Below are 25,710 nucleotides of genomic sequence, written 5' to 3'. Positions count from 1 at the left end.
GCTGGAAAGGCAATGCACCAGGGCACCAGTAATCTTAGAGATTTTTGGAAGATGGTTGGGGTGTGCTGCACAAGAGACTTTTCACTGGCACTGCTACTCACACCTTGGTAAGAACGTGACAACCCAGAGTAACTGTTTTGTCCCAACCCAAGCCATTCTGTGATTGACAAAGTAGGGCAAAGGAAGTGAGGGAGGCAAAATAACAGAGGAGCAGCTTTGGAAAAAATAAAGTTCAGTGGCATCAATATGGAAATCAGAATCAGGCACCTTGGATTGCCAATATTTTTGATTAGTGCTACAATAATGACAGAAAAGTGAGTGTTTACTGGATTTGAAAAGCCCCTGTTCCCCTGGTTCTCCTACTGCATGGAGGTGGCTCACTTTAAACTTGCATTCCATAGAGAAATACATTTCTGTTCACTTTTCTCTTTGTTTGGGTTTTTTTAAAGTATGAGGAGCCCTTCTAATTTCTGTATTTCTTTTCTTCTGGATGAATGCACTCTCAAGCTATGGGAAAACTCCCCTGATAAAGTACCACTAGCTAATGTGGATAAATAATTAGATAGTACTTGGGGAGATGGGAGAATGGTACAGCCTCATTCACCAGGGTGAAGGAGGAGTATTATTTTCATGCTTTGCTCCAATTAATTTTGAAATCTTCTCTCACCATTCTTCAGTGGTGGAGATCATGAGACTCCCAACAAGCACCTCAACTCTGTGAGCTGTATGGACTTCAGGCAATAAAGTTATGGAAATATTTTTTGGTAAAAATAATTGTCATTTTATGAATTTCAAAAATTATTTAACGATTTCCATTAATGCTTGACCAGCATGAATAAGTGAAGGAATTATTGGCATTATTACTAAAAAAAGTCACAGAAAAAAATTTTTTTTCCCCTCTGCCCAGATGGTCATATTTAAGCAAACAGTAAAATAATGAATAAAACCCCCTTGGACTCAATAACAAAATCCTGGACTGGATCTGAATTTCATGACCATTATTTTACAAGTGAGACAAAAGTCTTAAATTCCAGATTTCAGTTGTGCTAAAATACTCAAGCAATCTTTATTCTATAAACGTGGAAAGAATGTAAGAGAATATTGCCATTGTGATGGTTTGCTTTAACACACTACAGAGACTATTACAAATGAATGTATTTTATCCCAGGAATTTTTTGGGAATACCAGGAAACCCACATGAGCAAACGGATGGAAACACACAAATATTGATTTGGACAGCTATTCAGAAACCAGGAGCCTAGATTTCTGGTTGGATTTTTTGTGTATGTGTTCCTAGCCCCTTTTTCCCTTGGCTATACCTGTTAACAACAAAGAAGTTCCACTCTCACTGTTAGGAAGATAGAGGAATTTGGCTGCTCAAAGGCAAATTTTTAGTTGGACATTTTGAATGCTTTTTTGTATTTCCCAGATTTGTGTTTAAAGGACAAAATGACCGTGAATAAACCTTTAGGTGAGAAAGTGCCTTTAACATACAGCTTTGACTTCAGCATTATTCCATAGTTTCATTCCCGGTTGAGAGTTCAACAGAGCAGGCTATAATTTATAGTAAATTACACTTAAGACTACAAAATTCTGACAGTTTTACTCCTGTGTTGTTCAATGCACAAAGTGACCCTATCATGAGGCTGTTGACCTGGCACCCTTGGGAAGTACAGCAGATTTTTCTCAGCTAATGCATGGCCTCACTCAGCAGGACAGGGCAGGCTTGCTCTAAAAAAGGGCAGCACAACAACCCCGTGTTCCTGTTACCCAAACTAATGCTACACAAATGAAGAAATGAAAAAGATCCATCAGCTGAAATAAATATTGGAAGAAAATTCTACCATGTATTTGTTTCTTACTACTCACATTTTCACCAAAAGTGTTTATCATATAGCAGAATGATTACTCCTTAATCAAAACCATAATTAGCTGTGTATTTCAAAAATCTATTTTTCATATAATTGTGAGCTTGAACTCTGACTGCCACAGACTGGGATACACATGTACTCTCACAAAGGGATACCCTGTTGTCTTCTGTGCCACTGCTCAAAAACCCCAGACTGTTTCCAGATGCTAAAAGCAGACTTCATGGTTTGTAGTAATCATAGTAGAGCCACATGAAGTACCATACAAACAAACTGAAATATAATTTAAATAAGACCCCACAGATGATTTACCAATATTAATCCCTTTATCAGTAGTTAATCTAATAATTTCCCCACTGAAAACAAAAAATATTAGATACATAGACTTTGATTCATTTATAGAATATTTTTAAATGACTTAACCAGAAAGTCCATCCTTCCTGTGTATTGTAAATACAAATATGCACCACCAATCAGAAGATGGAACTAAAAAAAATAACCTTAATGAAAAATTGAAGCATAAAAGAGCTCTGTATCCAGCTGAAGACTTCGCAATGAAATTAGGATAATCCTACGCTAATGGTACAGTCACTGAAAGATTTTTCCATTCCTCTTTTCAGTAAAGCATGTATGAAATGCTGAGATCTGGAAATGTACCTCTAGTAGCTGTTTCTAACCCCACCAGAAGAGCTATGAAATTTGAAGCAGCAACCTTTGTGTTACCCTAATTCACACTTCAATTCCCAGCTATCTCCCAAAACAAAACTATGCAAAAGTCTACCTTCAAGACTAAATCATAAAAACATTCAAAACTACTGTGACCATAGAATGGTGAAAGGTGGGTTAGAAGCTAATCCATGCTCCAGACTTGCTCTTTTGGGGTGACTGTGACACTGGGGGGACACAAACAGCCTCATCTTCCTGCAATTTCTGGTAATACACCCAGCGTTTCCCTGAGTAATGAGATGAACTGACTGAAACCCTCATTGCCCACCCCCTTGAACAGGTGGGGGAAAAGGCAGAGAAAATTGGGATGGAAGTTGAGCCAGTGAAGAAGGGAGGGCACAGGGAAGATGCTTTTAGGATTTGGTTTTATTTCTCATTACCCTGTTCTGATTTGATTGGTGATAAATTCAACTTATTTCCTCAAGTCCCATCAGTTTTGCCCGTGACTGTAATAGGTGAGTGACATGTCCCTGCCCTTATGCCAACTCGAACCTTTTATTATATTTTCTCTCCCTGTATCCCCCCTATCAGGGGACACAGCAAATTTGGTGGGCACCCAGCATCCAGCCAGGGTAAACCCACCACAGGTATGCCACACACTCAGATAACTGAAAATTCTAGAGATATAAATATAAATTAATTTCTCCAACTCCTAAAATGCACTACTTAGAGCATATATTAGATTTGTGAACTTTGACTAGCTCTATGCTCATGGATTAAATTAGGCTCCTTACTGAATGTGCACACTCCTCTAGCAGAAGGATCCCACACCACCAAACACCTTTGAGAAAAAAGAAATCTTCTACGGAATGAGAAGATTAGAATATTTTAAGCCTTTCAGTGAGGATACACTAGTAATGGAAATACAGTTTGCTTTTGAGAGTACTATTCCAGAAGTACTGACTTCAAAGGCAGGAGGAAACCGAAACACTCTAAAACATTTTTTCCTCCTCCCTCCACCATCATTATAGTTTACCACAGTTTAAGTGTTCTGTAGAGCCAATGTACCACTGTACAATGAGGACCCTAGCTGTGGAAGTCCAAGGTCCACACAAGTGACCTGAAATAAATCATGGCAGGGGCAAGTCCTGTACTGTACCTTGAAGTGATATATCTACTCTGAGTATAGCACTGAGAAGATTCCCCCAGGATTTGCTCTGTTTCCAAACACTCCACTGTGATTTGGATAAAAAACTGCCAGGGTGTTTCCTCGGAGACTTCACATCACCTCAAAAGAATGCTGTTGACACCTAATCTCACAGCACAGAGCACCAGACATTTTCCAATCTGTCCGTTTCTCTGAAGCTCTTTGTCACCAGGTGATTACCACCCTATATTCAACTGGAAATTCAATTTTCATCCCTAGAGCTAAAAACCTACCAGGTGATAAAAAAACCAACTCATTGCTTCAAGAACACTGTCGCAAGTGACTTACTAATGGCAGAGAATTAGTGCTACTCATCCAGAAGACAAACTGCTAACACTTCTTCAGTATAAAACATTACCAGAGTGCCACTCCAGAATAACCTCTGCACATGGACATTTGTTTTAAGGATAAAGCATATGTTAATGCTGGAAGAATTACTCCTTTCAAGTGTAACATACAGAAGAAAGGAAAGAATATCTAGCAAATATGAATTTTTCCTTGATGGGGCAAGGGTGGATAACATACCATCGCCTACCCTAAGAGCAGGAAGGCATGTTTTTGGACAGTTGCCAGCTTCTTAGCAGGTCCTTCCTCCAGGACCTTCACACAGCGTTTGGTAATTTTTGCCTTTCCACAAAGACATACAATTTGTCTTGTGTTGAGCACTGATGGACACTCTACACTGATCTGCTGCTTTCAGCTTTTCTTCATGTAATACCCACTGAAATTATTTGAATACAGTTACCTTGAAAGATGTTTGCATGGTTTTATCACTACACATAGTGAAAAAGTGAGAGTAATAAAACCAAACCAAATCACATCAGTTCTTAAATCACCAGCTGAAAGAAGCAGATTCGCAAAATAAAATTACCCAAAAGAGAATGCAATTCTGCTCTGTAAGTACAAAACTCAAGTAAACACGATTTTCCCTCATCCTTCCAAAAGTCTGTTGAAAAACACGTAGAGGGGTAGAAAGCAGAAACTTTAAAGATTCTTCAAAGATCCATGTGTCCTTCTGAATCCTATTCCTTCCTAGTGAAAGGAGACACCTGCTTTTCCATAGTGCACAGTTCCCCTATGGGCCATGAATAATCTGATACATTTCAGCAGTAGTTTTCATCCTTCTGAATCCAGTGGTAATCCTATTTAAAATACAGAATGGATTTTCCAAGGTAATAAATTATCTGTTATTAACATAAGGGGTTGTTTTTGACATGTTTGGCTTTACAAAATTAAGTACAGCTTTCTAAATACCTGGTAATTGTCAGTTGTATTTTAATATCCTGCTTTCTCAAATTGACATTCAAGCAGAAACACAACTCAGACAAGGCAAGATAATATCCTGCACTCTAAAGATGATGTTTATATTTAATTTGTTCACATTGTTACATGTTGAACCAAACATTTAGAAACAGCTAAGAAACTAAAAACATGGGTGAAAAGCTAAACTACATTATATATTTAGCACTTGAACTTTCATCTGTTTGCCAGGTCAGAAAGTCCAAGGCTAGAAGAAATATTTATTATTAGGAGCCTCTCTTAGATGTTTTAACCAAGAGGTTCTGTTCAAGTTTGCTTATGTAAGATATACTGAACTTAAAACAGTAACCCTCAGTTAGGCAGTGATGTTCTTGCTTTCTTGCTTTTCTTCTAACCTCAGGAATATTACAATCTCTGCCACGCAGGTTTGTTTAAGGCTTATACATGTTCAATCATAAAAATAGATGCTCTGAATATAAAGAAGTACAAAAAAACCCAAACCCAAGTAAACGGGATGATCTCACCAAAACCGAACACCTTTAGCATGAACCTAGCATAGCCAAGAAAAGCAGTTTGAAAACAAATTATTGCTATTTTGTAATTAGCTTTAGTCTAGCAACTGTCCCTATCTGTCCTATATTAGGGGCAGCATCTCTGATGCAAGTTTATGCAGCATGTTCACCAGAGTCCCAGTGCTGTAAGAGCAATACAAAAATACAATCATGAACTGCTATCACACTGCCCCGGTGAGTGATCCCAAACTCCACTCGGTACATGGGAGAGCAGCAGCACCTGCAAATTCAGGGGTAAAGCCTTTTATAGCTGTAGCTCAGAGTTTTAAACAGATTTTAAAAAATTACCTGAAAACTCAATCAGCAGCCCAGAGTTCTTCAGAGGGGTTTCCACAAATATACATTATTCACAAATAAAAAAATAATTCCAGTTTTACAAAGCTTTTTGCAAAGTCTGTTTGATGAGTTTATTTTAGTATTATTTTTACATGGCCATGCTCATTTCAACCACACTGAATGGAAAATGAAAATCACTCAATATCATTGCCTTTCAGCTGTAGTTCTAGCTGAAATATTTAGCTATCACATAACAGTGGCAGCTCTGCAGGCAGGGGAAAAGAGTGTTTTGCACCTGTTTGCAAATATATTTAGGCATTATTCATCATTACCTTGACTCTACATCTGATTCAATGCAAGACTCACTTTCCTTTATGCCTGCTTCAATCCCCTCCTACAGTCTTAGGTCTTCACTTTGTAAATGACAGGGAACCCCCAAAGGCCCTTGCCATTTTGCTTTCCTGGATCAGTGTGGTGGGTTGAGCCTGGCTGGATGCCTGGTGCCCACCAAATCTGCTCTCTCACTTCCCTCCTCATCTGGACAAGGGAGAGAAAATATAATACAAAATATAATTAAAGGTTTGTTGTCTAAAAGGCAGGAAGAGATCACTCACCCATTGCCATTGCAGGCAAAACAGACAGGACTCGAGGAAATGAGTTGAATTTATCACCAACCAAATCAGAGTAGGACACTGCGGTACCCCCAGTACCAGGGTCCTGCCAAGCAAATCGAATCTCCTGTGATTCAAAGAACCCCTAATATCCATTCATTTAACACTTCCTTGAAGAGCTTGAAAGCCACTCATCTGCTGGCCTACACCAAACACACACAAGCAAACTTAGCTGCCCCTTCCCATCAGAAACCTCATCCCTGAGGATTGTTCTCTGCTACTGATCTTACTCAGTGTCAGTAACTTACACAAGCATCGTTCCAAGTACAGGCAGGAAGGCAAAGGATGGTTTTACTTCTGCCAACATTGACCAATCTCTCTTCTCACTTTAATATCACAATTGCTTCAGGAATTTGAATCAGGCTTGAGCTGTTTTGACAGAGTTACGTAACTTGGGAATTGAAATCAAAAGTACAAACCAAACACGGTGAAAAAATGTAGTTATTTTAGAGCCATGACATGATGTAAGGAACTACTGGGAAATTTTATAACTGATATAGTTCCTTTGCTAAGCTTTGTCCAAAATATTGACATCATTGCTAAAACAGAAAAAATTTGGGAGGTTATTTGAGGAGCAAATTGGACCATAAGGAAAATGTAGGAACTTCACCACCCCAAGATTTTGATCAAGTCCAGTCAGCATTTACCATCTATGACCAATCTATTTTCCCTTAATTTGTCAGAATATCTCCTGTTCTTAAGGGAAGTGCTAAGAGAAAAACTAGGTAATTTATAGAGGAATAGGTCTCGAAAATGTTTTGCCCACACTGATCTGTATAAACTGCACATTTGCTAAATGCCTGCAATTAGATTTTCTTGGCACGAATATTCCTTTGGGTGTGACTGTACCTTGTTTCCCCTCCCTATTGCTTTATAAGGGTAGCAGAGCTTTAACTGCATTTCAGGAGGGTTGGCTGATCAGTGGTTTTGTTTTTAGTAAGACAGACATTTTAGACTTCAGAGTTTTTAACCTTTCTTCAGCCAACTGGGATGATTGGGCAGGGTGGGTGGCAGAGCAAGGATCATTGCAAATATTCACAAATTTACTTTGAAGAAATATAAGTTTCAGAAAAAATGAAATTTATTCCCCACAGACTCTCATCTATGGGATTCAAAGGCATTCTACACTGAGCTTCAGACAAAACAGTGCAATTTGAAGACTGAAGAGAATGGACTACAAATTCTTTCCACAGTCCTGCAGCAACAGGTAAAATTTTCATGCATAAATCTGATTCTAAACAGCAACACTCAAAAACCTCCAAGGAACTGCTGAAGGGAAGCAGCATGGACTGTCTGAGCCTCAGAGGAACAGGACTTTAACACGTTCCTTGTTATTTGATAGCTAGTCTTAATATAGTTAGAAGAGTCTGAAACAGATGAAGGCTGACTTTATCAAGACAGGATTGGTAAAACTTATTACTTTTATGGAGTAGGCAAAAGACATGGAAATGTAAATTTCATTTTTCTCTACATGGAAACACAAAAATCTTTCCACACAGCAAGCGCAAAATTTAGCATGGTTCAGAATAAAACAGGGGCTTTGAAAGGGGGGAAAAAAGAGAAATAATTTGGTTACATTGAAAGCCTAAAACGATCTTTTATAGAAACTTGAGAACATACCTAAATCTTATCACAACACAGCACATGAGATATTTTTCCCCAAGATCCTTTCCTTAACATCTCTTCCATTTGAGGCAATTTCCATACAGAAGACTCCACTCCTAGTGGGTAGGTGGTTTCTCAGCCCAGTGACACAACTGACACATGAGAGTCCTCAGAGGCTGCCAGACTCTGATGGAGCTGTGGCTCTCTAGAGCTGCCATCAGGAGCATTTGGAAAGCACAAGGACAGCAAGGACTCTGTCCTGTACCTACACTGAGCAGAGGGTGAGAAAACCACTAAACCAGGCTGAATGGAAGATGAGAAGCTGTTCAGTGAACATTTCTTGTAGATGCACTATGGGACAGAGCCAAAAGAGTTTGCAGTGCTAAAAAGGGATACAGTCCTAGTAAGGCAAGAACAGGACCATGAAGGAGATTATGAGACCTGAGGGCAAGGCAGCCCATAATATTCTTTCCAGTAAATGAGCTTTTTGAGCAAGTCACTTAGCCAGCTTAACTTCATAGACAATCAAAAGGAAAACCACCCACCCACCCCCTAAAAATGACAGCACTCAACAGTGGGAAAGTTAACAGGAACACAGCAGGGGTAATCCTGAATGGTAACATCTCCACATTAGCAATTCTCTTCAGATGATTTTAGAAGCCCAGCAGCTCTGCCAAGCAAACAGAGAAGATGGTACAACCTAATACAGTTACAGGTGTCTGTTTTTGCTCCTGGCCACACATGAGCCACGTGGCTGTAGCTTACACCCCTTCCCAGCCCTTAGGCTCCAGCTGAGGTCCCAGCTTAACTCCAGGCTGGCTAAGAGTGGGGAAAACCACTCCAATCTGTGCTCTGCCATGCACTGGTGAGCACAAGAGCCAGCAGAACCACAGGGGTGAGAGGGAAGTTGCTGCTCCCACTTCCGCAGTGAAGGCTTTGGCCCGTGGCCGCTGCTTGCCCTCAGTGGAAAGTTAAAGAGCCAGAGTGGGAAGAAACAGGAAGGTTTTGCATTATGCTATTATTTGCCATGCCAGCAACAGCCAAAACAGATTAGCCGGTGTCCAAATTCACGAGCATGTCCTTCAGAGCCAGCTTCCCAGTTGTTCACCATTTATCTACTCCTCATCTCCTCCTAAGAGAGTGTTAACTGTTTCTAACCTTAAGTAAGTCACTCTCAGATTATTTATCTCAATTTCAGTTAAAGTGAGTAATACTGGCATGACTGGTTTCCCCAAGAGCACAACAAAATTTTTGTGTAAAAATCCACCTGTCTCCACAACCAAGTTAACAAAATACTTGTAAAGAAATGGAATTTAAAGCAGTCATTAAAGACAACATCCCATAATGATGATGAATTTTTGGAGAAGCTACAGATACTTCTACAGTTTCACTCTAATGAATTGCAATAATAATCTATTATTCTGGGTAGACTACACAATCTCCTAAATATGAGGAGGATGGGGCTCTGAGAAAATTCACTTTAATGCTTTTTTTGAAACTTCTCAAGTATGTTTCCTGCAATGACTAGGACACTAGTACTGAAAACTATTAAAAAAACCCAAACCAAAACAACAACCACAACAAAAAAACCCAAACCACAAAACTCCTTAATGCAAATTTACTTATTTTTAAATATATTTTTGAATATTTAATTATCAGACTGTGTCTTTAACTAAATACAACCACAGAAGGAAATTTGAATTTGGAGTACTAAAGATATAGGTTGAGAAAGAAGAAAATGGTGTCAATGAAGAAAAAGAGAAAAAGAGAGAAAAAGTAAGTAGGAGACTGGGTGAAATAGGAACAACCCTTTTTCTTTCAACCTTAGATACGAAAGCTTCTACTGAGTGCTATAAAACTGAATTTAGTGTGCAACAAAAAGGAATTTCTCATTAAAACTAATTAGGTCAGGGAATGCTACCAGGAACAAAGCTGTAGATGGAGAATTTAAAAAGAACATGCAGACAGTTGTGGGTAACAAAAGCCAAGAGAAAAAGAAAGTAAAAAAGTTATGAATGACTAGGAGAAAAAAGAGCAAATTCCTCCTTTACAGAGGGAGAGGATGCAAAGAAGCAGCAACAGCCAAAAGAAAGCAAAGGAGAGAATTTACTGAAGAAAAATAAAGTGTGACAGCTTTGAGGGGCAAAGCACAAACAGCAGAGAGTATTTTCTTAATGAATATCAGGATTAAAATCAATTCAAAATACAGAGATATTTATTAAATTGGTTTTTGATATTAATTTCTGAAAATTTTAATTTGATACTTAATGGAAAACAGTTGCACATGTCATGCAAGGAAAAAAATACAAAAACATAAAAGAACTGGAAAGATCACAGATGCACAAAATTATGGCTCATGCATCTCTGCAATATCTTACTGTCACTCACCTTCCACCTTATTCTAACAGATTACCTAGAAACATGATTCATAAATTAACATAACTAGAAACATAAATTAAATGTTCCTCAGGTATTAAAATACATGCATTTCTTTTTCTGCATGAAAGTTTCCAGCAATCTATGTCTTGTCTTGGCAACAGAACCTAGTACAAAACATGAAAGGATGCTGATTTGCCAAAGCTCTAACAAATAAAATAACAAACACTCTAGGTTTAGAAGATGTGAAGAGATATGAGTGTTGGTGTGAAGAATGAGTACAGAACTCTTGTGCCTGTCAGGAGACCATCAGTGTGAAGAAGGCTATTTATACTCATTTACACAAACTAACTAAAAATAACAAATTTCCTTCTGTAATATATTTACAAATTAAATATACTTTTAAAGTCTGCTGATAATAGAAAAGCTTCAGAACACAGCTGTATTTTATGCAAATATTTACTATCACATATTGCAATTAGAAACATTGATTACAGTAATAAAACTATACAGATAGCTTATTTGCATTCTAAATGGCAATCTGTTTTTAAATAAGAATGTGTCTGAATAGAGCACAGGCAAGAGAACTAAACTTCTTATTCTAAGTTAAAATCCATTAAAGCCACACTGACTGGGATTACATAGGTATACCTCGTAAGAACATCTGGCTATGTAGTTAGTGCAGGCTCCTTTCTAAGCAACAAGCAACAGAGCACATTGAGCTACATTTATTGATAAATATTTAAATTTATTTCAGCTTTTATCACAGATCGGAAAGGAAGATATGTTTGTCATAGTGCAGTTTCTCACTAAAACACAATGGAAGACCTTGCAAGGACATTTTAAGCTTCAGTCTTTCAAACTACCTGTATTGTATTAGACATGTATTTAATTTTTTTTTTAATGTAGAGTTTTTTCAGTTTCTTTATTGGCTGTTTTTACTTTTTTAACCGTCCCCAGCAGCACCAGAAAATGGTTAATGCCACATCAGTGCAGATCTCCAAGCATCCTGACTCAGAAGGCAACACAAAGAATCTCCTCAGAAGCTCAGGTGGTGCATCACATTCACTTGTGTAGGCTTGTACATTGATTTCTCCCATCTGGGACTGGAAATACATTCCTTGTGCTACCAGAAAAGTCACCTGCAAAACCTTCAACTTGCCCTTCAGCATGGTGAATAGCTCACCTTCAGGCATGTCCCTTAATTAGTGAGGACATTACGGGGCACGGATCAACACTGTTCTTTTTTTTCTATTTGCCAATGTTCTAGGACAGAAATATCTGATATAAACAACCTTTTAGACTGTTAGACCAGATTAAGTGACCTCCTGAAAGAAGTGTTTAGCACATTCAGGCTAGCACCTGTACAAAGATTTCCTATGTAGTACAGTCAAGCTTAGTATGAGACACTCCCAAGAGTGGAGAGAAACCAGTGTTAAACTAAACAGAAGGATGTCCTCCAGTCACACTTTACCCTATTTGCATGGTACATATCCAACATGCAAATCCCATATTTAGACAAGACTGTATTTGAAGTCTCTGTATATTTGGCACATACAGATATTGCCCACTATCTTGTTGAACACTGAGTGCTAACTATATATTTTTCTGCTTATAGGCAACACTGACATTTACACAAGTCTACTTACAATTATGATATAATACCTTGATGAAAATTAGTGTCTTTATAATAAAAAGCTTTTCTAGTATAAAGAGGGGCAGAAAAAGAGTAACTTTTAGAACATGAGGTTTTAGTTGCTGCTCTTAAGGTTACAACAGAATCCCTAAACAGGAGGAATGTTGAATCTACATCTACATCTATCTATATATATACACACACACACATTTAAATTTGTACTTCGATTGAGGGAAAAGTCACATTAAGCCTTTTTATACCGTTCATATTCTTCCTATTTTGTAACAAATGCCTTAGAAAAGCTTCTTATATTTTAGTTTGATCTTTTACCTTTTTTTTAAGCTAAAAAACCTCTGGGACGAAATTCAACAAGGAACGAGAACAGTTGTTGATGCTTTCTCATTCCAGGTCTGTTGCACACAGTTCACATTCATTCAGGGCTCAGATTAACCCAGTTCATTTTAAACAGGAGATAATATTTAAAAAAAAAATAAAATAAGCATAATAAAATACATTTCATCCAAAAGGCTCTTAAAATGCTTTATAGACTCTACACACAGATCACTCCATCAGTCACCGAAAGCAAGTACCTCTGGGATGAAATGCAACAACTGTTCCACGGGGCACGGCAGAGGAGAGGAAGTGAGGAATACCAGCACATCGAATTGCAATTGCAGGGGGAATTTAGGTAGGAAGAATGTAATTACCCCGTTTGGAGCCTGGCCAGACCACGGGGGTTAACATCTTATAAAGAGCCCTCTGAGAATTTTAACAACCCCTGGTGCTCAGGACCTTTAATTTATATTAGCCCTCAGGAGCAAGGCTAACTGCTCTGCTCAACTGGGTTTGTGCGCTGCAGGAAACGGGGAAAATCAACTTCTAGCTGTTCTCTGCTTCCACCCAACTACTAAGCAGATTAATGCTACTTAGGCTGCAATTTCTCATGAAAATGCAGCAGAAGGCAACAGGAATGAAAGCTGCACAGAACCAGAGCTGTTCTTAACTGATCTTTCAAAAGCCATAGAGGAAAAAAATGTTTCCTACTCCAAAGTCCTAACTCCTCATACACAAAGCACTCAAAATCAACTCAGATGGTATAACAATAAATAAACATTATAAAGATAGGTTAGGAATACATCAGAAACACCTATTCCCTCTCCAACAGCAGCCTCTGAGAAAGAGTATGAAACTAAAGCATGTGTACAGATCAGTTGGTTTCTTAAATGAAACTTCTTGTGAGTTGTCACCAATTATTCTAACTAATATATCTAATGCGGGTACATTTTCATTTTTTAAGTGAAAGAAAATTAAAGGTAACAATGAAAATAAGAAAGATGAGTAGGTAAAAGAAACACAAGTATGCAGCTCATCTTACTTTTTTGTCACTGTCACCTTAAAGCAATTTAACAAAACAAAGTAGACTTGCTTCCAAGCTTCTTTCCTCTAAAATAAAATATCAAGTGAGGCTATAATGGACCATGTTTTTTCACTCCCATTGAACCAAAAGGATTTGGAGCAAATTCCAAGAGACTGTCCAATACTCTTTGAAATTGTTTATATTATGTATCCATATCCCACAGAAGTGTCTTATTTCTTCAACTAGGTTACACACAATTCAGAGTCATTTAACTTTTTTATTGTAGTCTAATGCAATGTAGTGCAGACATCATTATTTCACTGTTTTTAAACTTCTGAATGTCCACAGGGGTGCATTTCCTTTGTCTTCAGCTGATTTATTTTGTTCACTTCAGACATGCATATTAATAAAAGTATCATGTTATTCTACTATTATTTTCTCCTAAACCCCGTTATTTGCTTTATCTTATAATAAAAAAGAAACTGAAAGAAGAAACAAGAGGTTTCTCCAAATCAAGCAAAGCAGAGCCCTTTGGCTTGTAAATATTCCTTGGGCACAGCAGAGATGCTGTATATCACACGGACAACACTACTGCTGCAGGAGCTGTGTGATTTATGCTCATTAGAAAAGCCACCTTGACGAACAGAAAACAAAGGGCACAACAGTTCAGTGCTGATGCAGGTTTCGAACATTAGGTTTAAGTTTCACAGGAAATACCGAAGACCAGTGGTTACAGGAATCTCACAAGGCTGGCACATATCTGGGAGTCCTCGCTGCAGGAACGTCAGTCAGAGGCACAAATCATGAGTGATTTGGATCACGCAGTCTTATCCCAGGACTCATCAGCTCTGTGTGCTCTGCGGAGGAGTGGACAGCCCCTGCTTTTTTAAGAGGATTCACAGACCAGGAATTTTAGCTACAGAAAAACCTTTGAAAGAGAACATCCTTCAGTCTTTTATGTAAGCCCATCATGCAAGATTGCTCCATATTGCTGCAGCTATAAGGGAGAACTTCTCTTGCTAGAGGTGTTAATGTTCAAACAGGTCTCAGCACTGGGTTGGTGTGCTCTTCTCCTCCCCAAACAGCTCGGGTGTACTTCTCAAGGGGTAAATGTTCAGGAGCCTAATATATTTAACTGAGTCTCAAGATTACACAATCTTTTTTGAGTCCCTAAGAACTAGATTTTGAAAAGCATCTAGGCACATGAAACTTTCCACATGCGCTCATCCCTGACTTCTGAGCATTTAGGAAAACCCCAGGGCTGGTTTAGAATCTATGTGTCCCTCTTATCAAGGATGTTCAAGGATGACCAAATCCAAAAGTGCAACCTTTCAAAGTCCATAAAAGGCAGAAATTTGTAATTCAAGAGCTCAGGATGTATTACAGAATACAGATCTGCTCTGAGTTCATTCTATGGACATAGAAACTGATATGAATGGGTAGGTTACTTTTAAGGGTGGTATGTGTGACTTTGACCATATAAAGAATGGGTCTAGGTTAAAAACAAATTCTTCTTCCATATCTACAATGTGGAGATCATGACAGCTTGTTGGCAAATCAGACAAAAAGCAATGACTTGAGACATGGATTTATCCCTTTATAATGATCTCACCGTGCAAATCATCGTTTACACCAATGAATCTCACGTTTTCACTTGACTAAAGTGTCACAGGCCATGGAGCAATTTTTGTCCTCATGATTACTAGAAATGCTACCCCTCCCAGCACCTCTAAGGAGGAGACCTGTGAGCATACACATTGCTTTCAAGCAATGTGCCTCACCTTGAACGTAGTAAATGCTACACAAGCAAAGAAAGTGCTACAGAGCTAATGATAAAATACAGAACACCCTGCAGATAACTCCAGGTTGGATTTAGGAGGAGTTCCAATTAGGCTCCTGTGCAGAAAACAGCTACTAAGTGTTCCTTTGCACATGAAATGAATCATTAAAATGAAAATCAATAAAAAAATGCATGAAAACTCACTCTGGCTCAAGAGGCTTAAACTGCAGAAATATCTATGCCATCTAAACATAAGTAAAATCTTTTCCAAGCAACAACAATAAAAAAGGAGCACTTATGTAATTTGCAGGGTCAGCACTGCTAATTTATAGCAAGACCATGGTGAACTGAGTACCCTTTTTGCATGTCTCAAAATACATGTTCTCCTACAGATGCAGCCCACTGTGTCACAGATGCCCAATAATTAAACAATGTGGACAACTTCATGTAGTTGCTTGCTATGACCTATTGAAAAAACAACAAAACCCAGCAGTTTTTAGGCTTAATATAAGGTGCAGAAAAACAAGGAGTGTATTTTGCCCCATTGGTTCAGGGGAACAAAAGTGGCCATGTATCTTAACACCTGGGAAAAGTCAGGGCATGCACAGCTGGCTGCGAGCTGGTCACACATTCCTGAGGTTACAATTACAGCCAGTGTTCTCAAACCAGCCTCACTGACAAGCAGTTGCAGATGGCCAAAACGCTTATGTATGGAAAGAGCTTTACTCAGCAAAATCTTAGAAAAATAACGTATCAATAGGAGCACTTGTATCTGTATATGTAGCACTTTCTCAGTGATGTTTTCTTCATTTAGCCCACAGGTCATGTCATAGAAACCCCCCAAAACAGGAAAACTTTTGTGTTGCACATCATATAGATCATCTGGTACCAGCATATACCTTTCCCCTCAAGTAGAGTCCCCCATGTAGTTAAAACAGGGAAACTCTATCAGTGTGTTCAGTTCCCAGACTTGCCAAGGGCCAGCCACATGGCCAGTCCTCTTCCAAATACTCCAGTTTGATGAGGGGACAAAGGGGCATCATAAGGATCATTTGTTTACATGACTTCATATATGTACACAACTTCACGTTTCTGACACTCAAATGAACAGCTACCAACACCGTAAAGAATGAAAACATGAAAAAAAAAAAAAAGTACTAACGTTTTCTCCCTCTTCAGCACTGACATTTAAAAAAAACACACCTACACAAAGGCTTCTCTGAGGCTTACTGAAACAATCTGAATTCCAACATGATAAAAACTGAAAAATGACCTGCTTAGATATAAGAACAGAAAATGAGGGGGTTTATTGTTTGCAAAACCATCTTACAAGACAATTCTTTAAGGATGGGGTGATCATATGACTGGGTGAAATTTTTTGTGATACTGAAAACATGGACATGCGATATAAACCAAATTACAGCATTTATTACTGTGTTAAAATACAGGAGGAAAAGATATTTAACTAAAATATCTAATAAGCTTTTAATTAGTAGTTTTCAAACTCCTGGAGTGTTTGGCAAAATCCATACAAGAATCGATATAATACAAATTACTAGACTTTGCATCAAACATGGCCAGATCCAGCAATCAGGACAGCAATAACAACTGAAATTCTTACTAGGGCATTGATGAATATTTGCACCACTAAATAAAAAAATCTTTTGTAAGAAAAGAACTGCTGTATTTTCCAGAACAGAATATGCAAAAATCGCATCAAGGTATGATTATAACATTTTAATTGCAAATTTTTTTTTCAATAAAAACTGCAGCAGAAGAACAAATACACAAGAGTACTGCTTGTACCTGCTGTTCCCTGAGCAAGAGCCCTGTTACTGTGATTAGCACAGGGCACCACACGAACATCCTTCTGCACATGACCAGCAAGACTAAAAGGTCACTATGGTTTTAATTTACTATTTGCTATAAAACTCGTATCTTAAACTGACTTTGCATATGTTTCTCAGTTATCACACATACCTTGAAGTCAACAAATCAGAGGTTAGATTACAAATCACTCAGTGTAAACTCGTATTAATATTCTGTCTCAAACCAGCTGAGTGTAGAGAAGACCTCCCCAAAGCTTCTGGCTGGCCATTTTATCAGGCCTTACTCTGTACTCCCTGAGACAGAGATATCTCCCTCTCTGAAGGTTAGGGAATTTTGCCAGAGTAAAGAGTACAGGACCTGACCTCTTGAACAGCAACAGCACATAGTTCTCTTAAAACTATTAACATTTGCACACAACAAAACCTCATTATTAAAAAGACTTAAAATGAAGTAATAAGTGATACTCAACTTTGTAGGTTCCTGTTTGTGAAAATCCCTAAGTCTTCTAAAAGAGAATTAGTTGTGAGGTAAATTTGAACCTGAATACTCCCTTCTGCATATTCAGCTTTTCAAAGATTATTTTATTCAGCTTGTAACTACCAGCACAAATGCTGATTCTAAATATATCTGCTGAACTCTAAATGACTTCTGTTTATAGAAATAGGACATAACAAGCTATTAAATCTTCCTTACAACAAACTGCTATGCCAAAATACTTGCTCCAGATTTTTGAGCTACAGCTAAAAGACTTAAGACTGGTAACCAGAAGAAAAGAGGCAAGAGTTATTGCACTATATATTGTCACTTAAACCTTTCTTTAGATGGACTTGATTTTAATTAGTTCTGCATCCACACAAGCTTAAAAAAATAAAAGAAATCTTGTGGTGCTTGAAATCTTCATTACTTAATATGATTAAGGAATTTAACACAGTGCTTTGTTGCTATAGAGCACCTAAATAAACTCAGAAGAATCAGGACACAACAATAATGAAAAGATGCATAACTTGTGATGACTTGGATTAATATAGAGTAAGAAATTATGCAGAGGGCTCCACAAGAAGTTTGCAATCGGGCAAGAACGAACTGCACACACCCATTAAACATTAGGTTCATGCTCATAATAGTAAAAGTGTAAATCTGAATTGTAGCATTTGGAGTTTTCACCCTTGTAAACTCTGCATCCCTCTCATGGCTGACTGAGCTGTTTCTTCAGCTTCCATAACCTACAAGTGGCTGGTGCACTATTAAGCATTTTCAGATTGTACAGTAAAGCCTACTAAGAGTATAAAACACTATTATTGTAAAAGGTCAGTATCCATTTTATTGCTGTTAGAGTTGATGCATAATCACAGTTGCTCATTTGCAAACATAGATCAAAACTGAAATTTCAAAGCCACACTTTCTAAAGGAGCTGGCAGCATTTTCAGTTGCTCAAAGGTCATTGTAAATAAAGCATAGAAGATATGGCTCTTCTAAATGGCAATGAGATCTGGGACAACCACTTTTAGAAAAGGGTATTTTGAAGCTCAACATGAAGCTTTAGGGAAAGGTTCTGTAACTCTCTTGTGGGAGAAGTAACTGAGTGAATGCTTCTGATGAGGGAACAGTTTTCTACAGTTCCACTTGTCTTAGTAACTATTAAATGGTTCCTGTTCCACACCTAAGGTGTCAGGGAGCATCAGGAATGTTAACTGACTAAATAATATTTCTATTCTGCCTCCTTAAGGGAGGAATAAGACCTCCAACAAAGCATTCCTTTGAAATAATCTATTTACTACTAGTCTGTTTTGGTTTCTTCTGACAAGAATCGAACTTAGATTTGCTTCTCACAAGGTGAAATTACTTGCCTTTCAAAAAGTACTTCACATGAAAAACTCAAATTATTTAAAAAATAATTTTCCTTTCCATTCTATTGAAGTGAGATGACAGGAGTCTTAAATTTACTTAATGGACATGAGAGGGTTTCTCCCTACTCTTCCCCCACCTTTTTTTTTTTGAAGCTGAGAAAATAAACTCTCTTACCTTTCATCAGGACTCTCTCTAATTTATCTAATAAATGCAGTAGCAAGCTAATAAGAACAAAGGAAGACATTCCCTTTTAATTATTTTGTATAATTTTACATAGTTTTATCTAAGCACCTTGAAATCCTCCAAAAATAGACTGCCTGACATTAGAATTAAGACAGAATCTTAGTTCCACCAATGCAATTTTATTACTGCAATGACCTGATGAGCAAACACTCACACATAAATGCTTTATAAAGCATTCCTCTGTCAAAATGCTTGCCCCTTGTGAATATAGTAATTTATCAGGCATATCAAGTGCTGAAGCAAAAAATATTGGTATCTAAAATATTTAAAAAATGCAATGATTCAATTAATGCTGAGTTACTCCATGCATGAATGAACAATTTGACCTGGGCTTGAATACAGTATTTTTAATAACGCAGCTGCCATATTCGTTGGTCTCTGCATTTCCTGAAAACTAATCTGCCAAACAAGTCATAGAGCATGAATCTCCTGCGCTTCCGTTCTTCGAGGGTCAGTTAGTAATGCTCCACCATCGTACGTCAGGTCACTGAAATGCTACAGGCTTCAGAACACTCACACATACTGCAGTTCTAAAATGAACACACACATTTTCCACTTGAAGAACTCTTACTGTCACCTCTGAGTATCTGAGTGGCCACTACAGGTTTCTAAGAAACTTCAGGCCAGTTCAGGCACTAATTTGTAAACGTTTTGAAAAACTTGTTCTGGTTTTGTTTTCTAAGTACATGATATTGTGTCTGCAGTTTTGACATATTTCTTTCCAAGAGATTGTCAGATTCATAACTTCTCTTTCTTATAAAAATGAGGCAGCACAACACATTTGAAAATAAATGAACTAAAACTATTTTCACATAAACAAACAAACAGACCCTCTGCTGTACCACCTGACTGGTACTATTCCAACTGCAGTGTTTAACCTGTGAATAATCTGAGAAGGCTTCACCTAAAATCAACTTCACATGGAGTTCATATAAAATGTGTGCTAGCCTGGACCCTCAAGAGCAATTCCATCCCCTCCAACCCCCGTTATAAATACAGCATGTTTCATTTCAGGGGAAATTTCCAATACAGAAATAACCTTTGAGCAAAACGAAAATCAGGGTTACTTTGACTGAGTAGTTCAGTCCAATAATCCGACAAAAACCCACTTAGGCTGGGTTAATGAAAGACTACAATAACTTTGGATAAATATTTACAACTTCAGATATAAAGTGATTAAAATAATAAGTAAATATTCTTTAACTGCAGATGACAGCAGCATTACAGTTAATACTTAATCATGACATTGTGAGAATATTGAGTAGTGGAAGACAGGATTAACATATTGCTTTAAAACATTCCATTACTTTCTGCATCTGTTTACTGATAATAAAAGAAACAGCTGTTCTAAATGTAACATTAACAGGTGTAAACCATTCATTTGAGATTTTAAAACAATAATTCTCCTCTGTTTCCTCCTTAGCTATTCTGAAATGACATTACAAACACCCCTCCTATTAGCTTACACAATTAACTCATAATTATTTAACCTCTCTGCATGTCCCCAAAATGTATACATGTGGAGTTAGCTTCCTTCTCCTTTTGGGCAAAAGACTCTGTTCTCCTGCACTGCACATCCTGAACTAATGCACCAGATGTGTCCCATAAAATGGTTGGTCACACTATTCAGCAGCTTTCCTTTAGCAACTGTTCTATATCAAATTTACTGTAAAAAAGCATCATAATTATGAAGTAACACTGTATCAAATTCACAGACTGAATATCTCACTATGTTCGGTTAAACTATGAATGATAATTGAGCTTGAAATTGTATATTTACTTTAAATAAGTCCCCCAAATCATCTGCAACAATGTGTGCTTAATTCGAAGCCATTAACAAAAGATTTAACATTTCCACATTTATACTCTCCATAATTTCAGATATGATACTCCATACTTATACAGAGACGGAGAGAAGGGAAAAAAAATAAAAGCAAGTTCTGCTAGCCTTCCATTTTCAAAATGAAATAGGATGTACCTGACATTTTTTATAATTGCTAACCCATCCTCTTAAATGCTGGGTACAAATGAAACAAAATTCTCAAGAACCCTTCAACATTTTATTGCAGCCAAAAAAATAAATTCAGAATTGTAAGTTTATTTAACAAAAGAAATCAAACCCCAATACAAAACCAAAACCAGACTTGCTTTACAGAAGATAAAATAAATTATTAAGACCAAATATTACAACCCTTTCAAAAACCTAAAACGTTGTTTGTTGAAGTTACCTTCCATTGAAGTAATACCAGTAAATTTGCAGGAGAAAAGGAAGGAAAGAAATCCATTCCTAGGGAACATCTGCTTGTGTAACTAAATAAAGTGCTGGGGAATATCAATTCTATTGATAGATATTTTAAAAATTCCGTATCAGAATATGGAAAAAGAGAAGAATCCATTATAACAAATTCCAAATTCCATCATCTAGATTCTACAGTTGCCAATGACTGCTAGATGCTCCTGAAATAACTTCAATGTTCCTCTGGTTTTGCTATAGTTCTCTGAGCTATACCATTCATGATAAAGGGGAAAAAACCAAACAAGAAATAGTCCAAACTCCTTCACACACACACACTGGTTAACTGAAACAGAAGCTTACATTAGTAAGATTCCTACTACATTCAGAGAAGACACACGTAAAAGATGCTACCTCCATTTCATGTTTATACCCATATTTACAGTCAAGGAAAAATACATTTTTTTCAATGAGATTTTCCTGTATTTATGAAGATAATTTGATATTCAGAGGTTTCCCATGAAAGGAATGTGCAACTTCTCAGAATCTGGGTGAAGGAGACACCTGAGCTGCAAACACACTACCAGAACCAAACTTGCCCCAACCAATCACACAATCGATCGTCTGAAAAATGCAAAGCTACGTACAACCAAAAGGCTTTGGAAGTTTTACTATGAGATCATGCTTTAGTCTGGAAGGCTCCTGACTCTCCCCTAGGGAACACTGCTACCTGCACCAGGGGTATTTCAGGAAAGCAAGCATGCACACCAGGAGGAGCAAGGTAAGCAATTACGCTTTGAGCTGCTGGGGGTACAAAGGAAGGAAGGAACGATGATCATCCATTGAGGCCCAGACCTCAATTTAAAGCCAAATTGTACAAAACCGAAATGCCAGCAGAGGGCAGTGCAAATCCGAGAAGTCCCCGGAATGCCCCAGCCCGGCCACCCGTGGGGAAGCAGCTGCGTGGGGGACAAGGAGGTGGCTGCCGCTCGCCGCCCACCACGCCCTGCTCTGCAGCTCCTCCCCTGTGGGAAGAAGTCAAGGACAGCAATATCCAACTCCACCCAACATTGCACATTTCAGGTTTTCTTCCTTTTCAACAAACTGCCCATGGTGCTGGGGATGGACTGACTGCAGGCAAAGGCAGCCTTTGTGTGCTTCCCTGAGAGCCTCGTGGGGTTCACCGTGTGCTGATGCAATGGCAGAAACTGATGGGCCTTCCTTCTCCAGAACTCTCACCTCAGCCACACCATTTAACTTCTTCAAACTGTTAAACCTAGAACTAGGGTACTTCTATTGTTTAAATAAAGCACATAAAATGGATGCGTCCCTTGGAGGCGTCAGTGAGAACATCTCTAGAAACAGAAAATAACATTTCTTTTTGTTCACACCAGTAAAGCAAGGAGAGACCTCCACTTGTCCTGTCTAAAGGATCTCCCACCAGCAGACATCAGTGTAGCTCCCAATTTCAGCCTGCAGTCCCAACCATGAGTTGGGACTCAACTGTGGTGGGGAGAAAACCAAACTTGGAGCCCCAAAACCGTGCTCCAGCATTCGCTGCTGGCACCCAGCCATACAACATCCCCCAGTATCCCCCAGAAACAGAAAACAAACTGTATATACATGTACCTAAGGAAGAAGTCCAGAGCAGCTCTCTGAGGTATAAGTCCAGCAAACGTAGCCAGGAAAGGAGGGAAGAGCCAGCTCTCAATTGCCTAACCTGGTGCACCTGCACCCACTGAAAACTGAGATGCTAACTTGCTTCCATAGCAACTAAACCCACCCTGGCACCTGTGAATACCAATTGCTAATCATGTTTTGTCTTCAGTCTAGGGCCTGAACACCTATTAAAGCTTGCCCTCTTGATGTAGACTCAAGTGTTACCAAAGATACTAGCACTAGCTTCAGTATAATTAGGATACAGCTATCTTATCTTTTGGAAAAGAATCAGCAATTATTAATCCCATTAACTACCATATGTTATACTCTAAACTGACTGAAAGTGGTACACACATCAATTTAATTTCCAACAACCTTAATCAGGAGATAAACTTCCATTCTGCAGCTTGCTTCTGGCTTTTCTCACTGTAATGGCACCTCTCTAAACTCTCAGAATTTGTATTCCAACAAGAATAAAAATAAACAAACTATAACCTTCTGTATCCCATGCAAGGCTGGGATCTTGTTTCCCTATCAGAGCCAAGGGTCATGTCTCCTTCCTCTGTCTCCATCCACCTTCTCACTTCGATTCTAAAAATTCACATCTTCTGCACTGAGTGACATTTAGAGCCAAGTGTCCAGTTTGGAAGTGACATTCTCATTTTGTACCTTGCTACCATTAAACTTGGAAAGACATCCTGCTTGTGCCCTCTGATCATCCTTGCTCTTTATGAAAAGGACAAACTTACTTTAATGACATAAAGAAATCATCATAAAATTGCAGAATATTTTGAGTTGGACTTTCTAAAGGTCACCTAGTGCAACTCCCCTGCAGTGAGCAGGGATATCTTCACTAGATCGAATTGCTAGAGCCCCATCCAACTTGACCTTGAGTATTTCCACAGATGGGGCATCTACTGCCTGTCTGTGTAACCTGTTCTAGTGTTTTACCACCCTCTTTGTAAAAAACTTCTTTCTTATACCTAATCTAGAGCAATCCTCCCTCAGTTTAAATCAATTACCTCTTGCTCTGCTGCAACAGGCTCTGTGAAAAAGGTAATCATTGCCTTTCAGGTTAGAATTTACACATTGTGATGTATGGCTGTGATGTGATTTCTTAAATTAGTTCACCAGTTCAGCATCAGTGATTTACATATTCAACACTACATTTGCTTGTCTGGTCCAACACTCCTGTCCACAAACTAACTTGCATTTGGGCCTTGCAGCAACCTTCAACCATTTACCCAGCAGCCACAGAAACACTCCAAAACTAGGTCCTACCACCACATTTCCACAGTGCCAAGGTTTGCAAACAACAGCTGGAGATGGACAGAATTTTCAGGTGAGCTTGAAAATTTAAAATGTATTCTTCCAGAGACAAGGCATCTGCTGTGCACAGAAGGCCTAGGGGGGCAGGTTTACAGAAGTAGGCCACTACTCGAAATAGAAGAGTAAACATTGTGTTCTGGTAGAAAGAGAATGAACCAGTTTACCAAAATGAGTAGCTCTCTATATAGCAGACCATGCCCTAGTTATGCCACGTTCTCTCTGAGGGAGGACAGTTTATGTTTCCCACCCCCAAACAGTTTGTGTCTAGAGCTGCACCAATAAATATCCCTAGGCACCTGATTTCAGTGCTAACCTGTGCTCCTGTGACTCACATCCATTCTGCTTGCAAGTAACTGGCCAGTTTTTGTTGATCTGTAGTTCTCAAACTTTTGTACTGTACTTTTAGGCATCACACTTCTGTAAGTGTGATTTTTTTTGAGATTGGACACTAGGACTGTCAATACTAATTTACATGAGCTAGGAATTTCCAAATAGAAAGACAACAGCAACTCTAACTATAATAACTGCATATGGCAATGCCATATTTAAATACTTACAGCTATCTGGCATTCCTTTGAAAATTAACAGCTGACGTTCTTAGTATAATAAACTTTGCCATGCTCTGTTGAAAGCAACTTCTAATCACTTCACATCTAAAAAATTCTGACATACTGGTATTTCTTAAACCTGCAGCAATAAGAGAAGGAGGAAACCAGTTGAGAACATTTCTTTAATCAATTATTTTTAAAAAAATAGTGGCAACTGGTTTCTCTACAGTATTTATTTCCAGTTTTCAAGTAGCATTTTTATTTAAATAAAATCTTTAGGAGGTGAACATGTAACAATGAAAACTCCTTTTAGAAAAGCTTTGCACAAAACATACTGAAATTATAGAGGAGTGATCAAAATTAAGCAAGATAAGTATGACCCCAAACAAAATGTTCCATTTACTGAATAATTTCCATGGAGTTGTGCTTGTCAACTTCTGGAATATCTGTTAAGTGATGAAAAAAAGGACGACCATGAACACAGCCTTTATTTTCCTTTCCAAGCTGTTGCTTCATCCTGTAAATTGTGTTTTGAACATCTTCTTTTGACAAATGTAAGGGCAGCTGCCGAGCTAAACGTACTGCTTCTCCCTGTGGAAAGGATAAACAAAACCAAAACCTCAATAGTTTTAAACTACCATTTTTTAACACATTAGCCTGAGGCAACCAGAAAGCAGGAATTCAGCACTCACTGATTAAAGGTCATCCTTTTCTGCTGCTAAATATTCCAAATCTCAGAAATCTGA

General features: G+C 38.2%; 2 protein-coding genes across 3 annotated transcripts in view; both read right to left on the bottom strand.

The window, feature by feature from the left end:
* Positions 1-25,710, bottom strand: part of COL3A1 (collagen type III alpha 1 chain) — a 467,081-nt gene that overhangs the window by 63,357 nt on the left and 378,014 nt on the right. The gene's annotated exons all lie outside the window — the stretch shown is intronic.
* The window catches only part of PMS1 (PMS1 homolog 1, mismatch repair system component), a 44,206-nt gene continuing 43,230 nt past the window's right edge, over positions 24,735-25,710 (bottom strand). For both annotated transcript variants that reach the window (XM_083865321.1, XM_083865322.1), the window contains exon 13: positions 24,735-25,555. In XM_083865321.1, the coding sequence (XP_083721447.1) occupies positions 25,364-25,555 (192 nt within the window). In that variant the 3' untranslated portion in view covers positions 24,735-25,363. The remainder of the gene's footprint in view (positions 25,556-25,710) is intronic.

This window comes from Zosterops lateralis (genome assembly GCF_965231275.1).
Source record: "Zosterops lateralis genome assembly, chromosome: 7".
Taxonomy (NCBI): domain Eukaryota; kingdom Metazoa; phylum Chordata; class Aves; order Passeriformes; family Zosteropidae; genus Zosterops; species Zosterops lateralis.
Note: the sequence above shows the minus strand (reverse complement) of the source record. Positions and strands in the feature narration are given on the sequence as shown.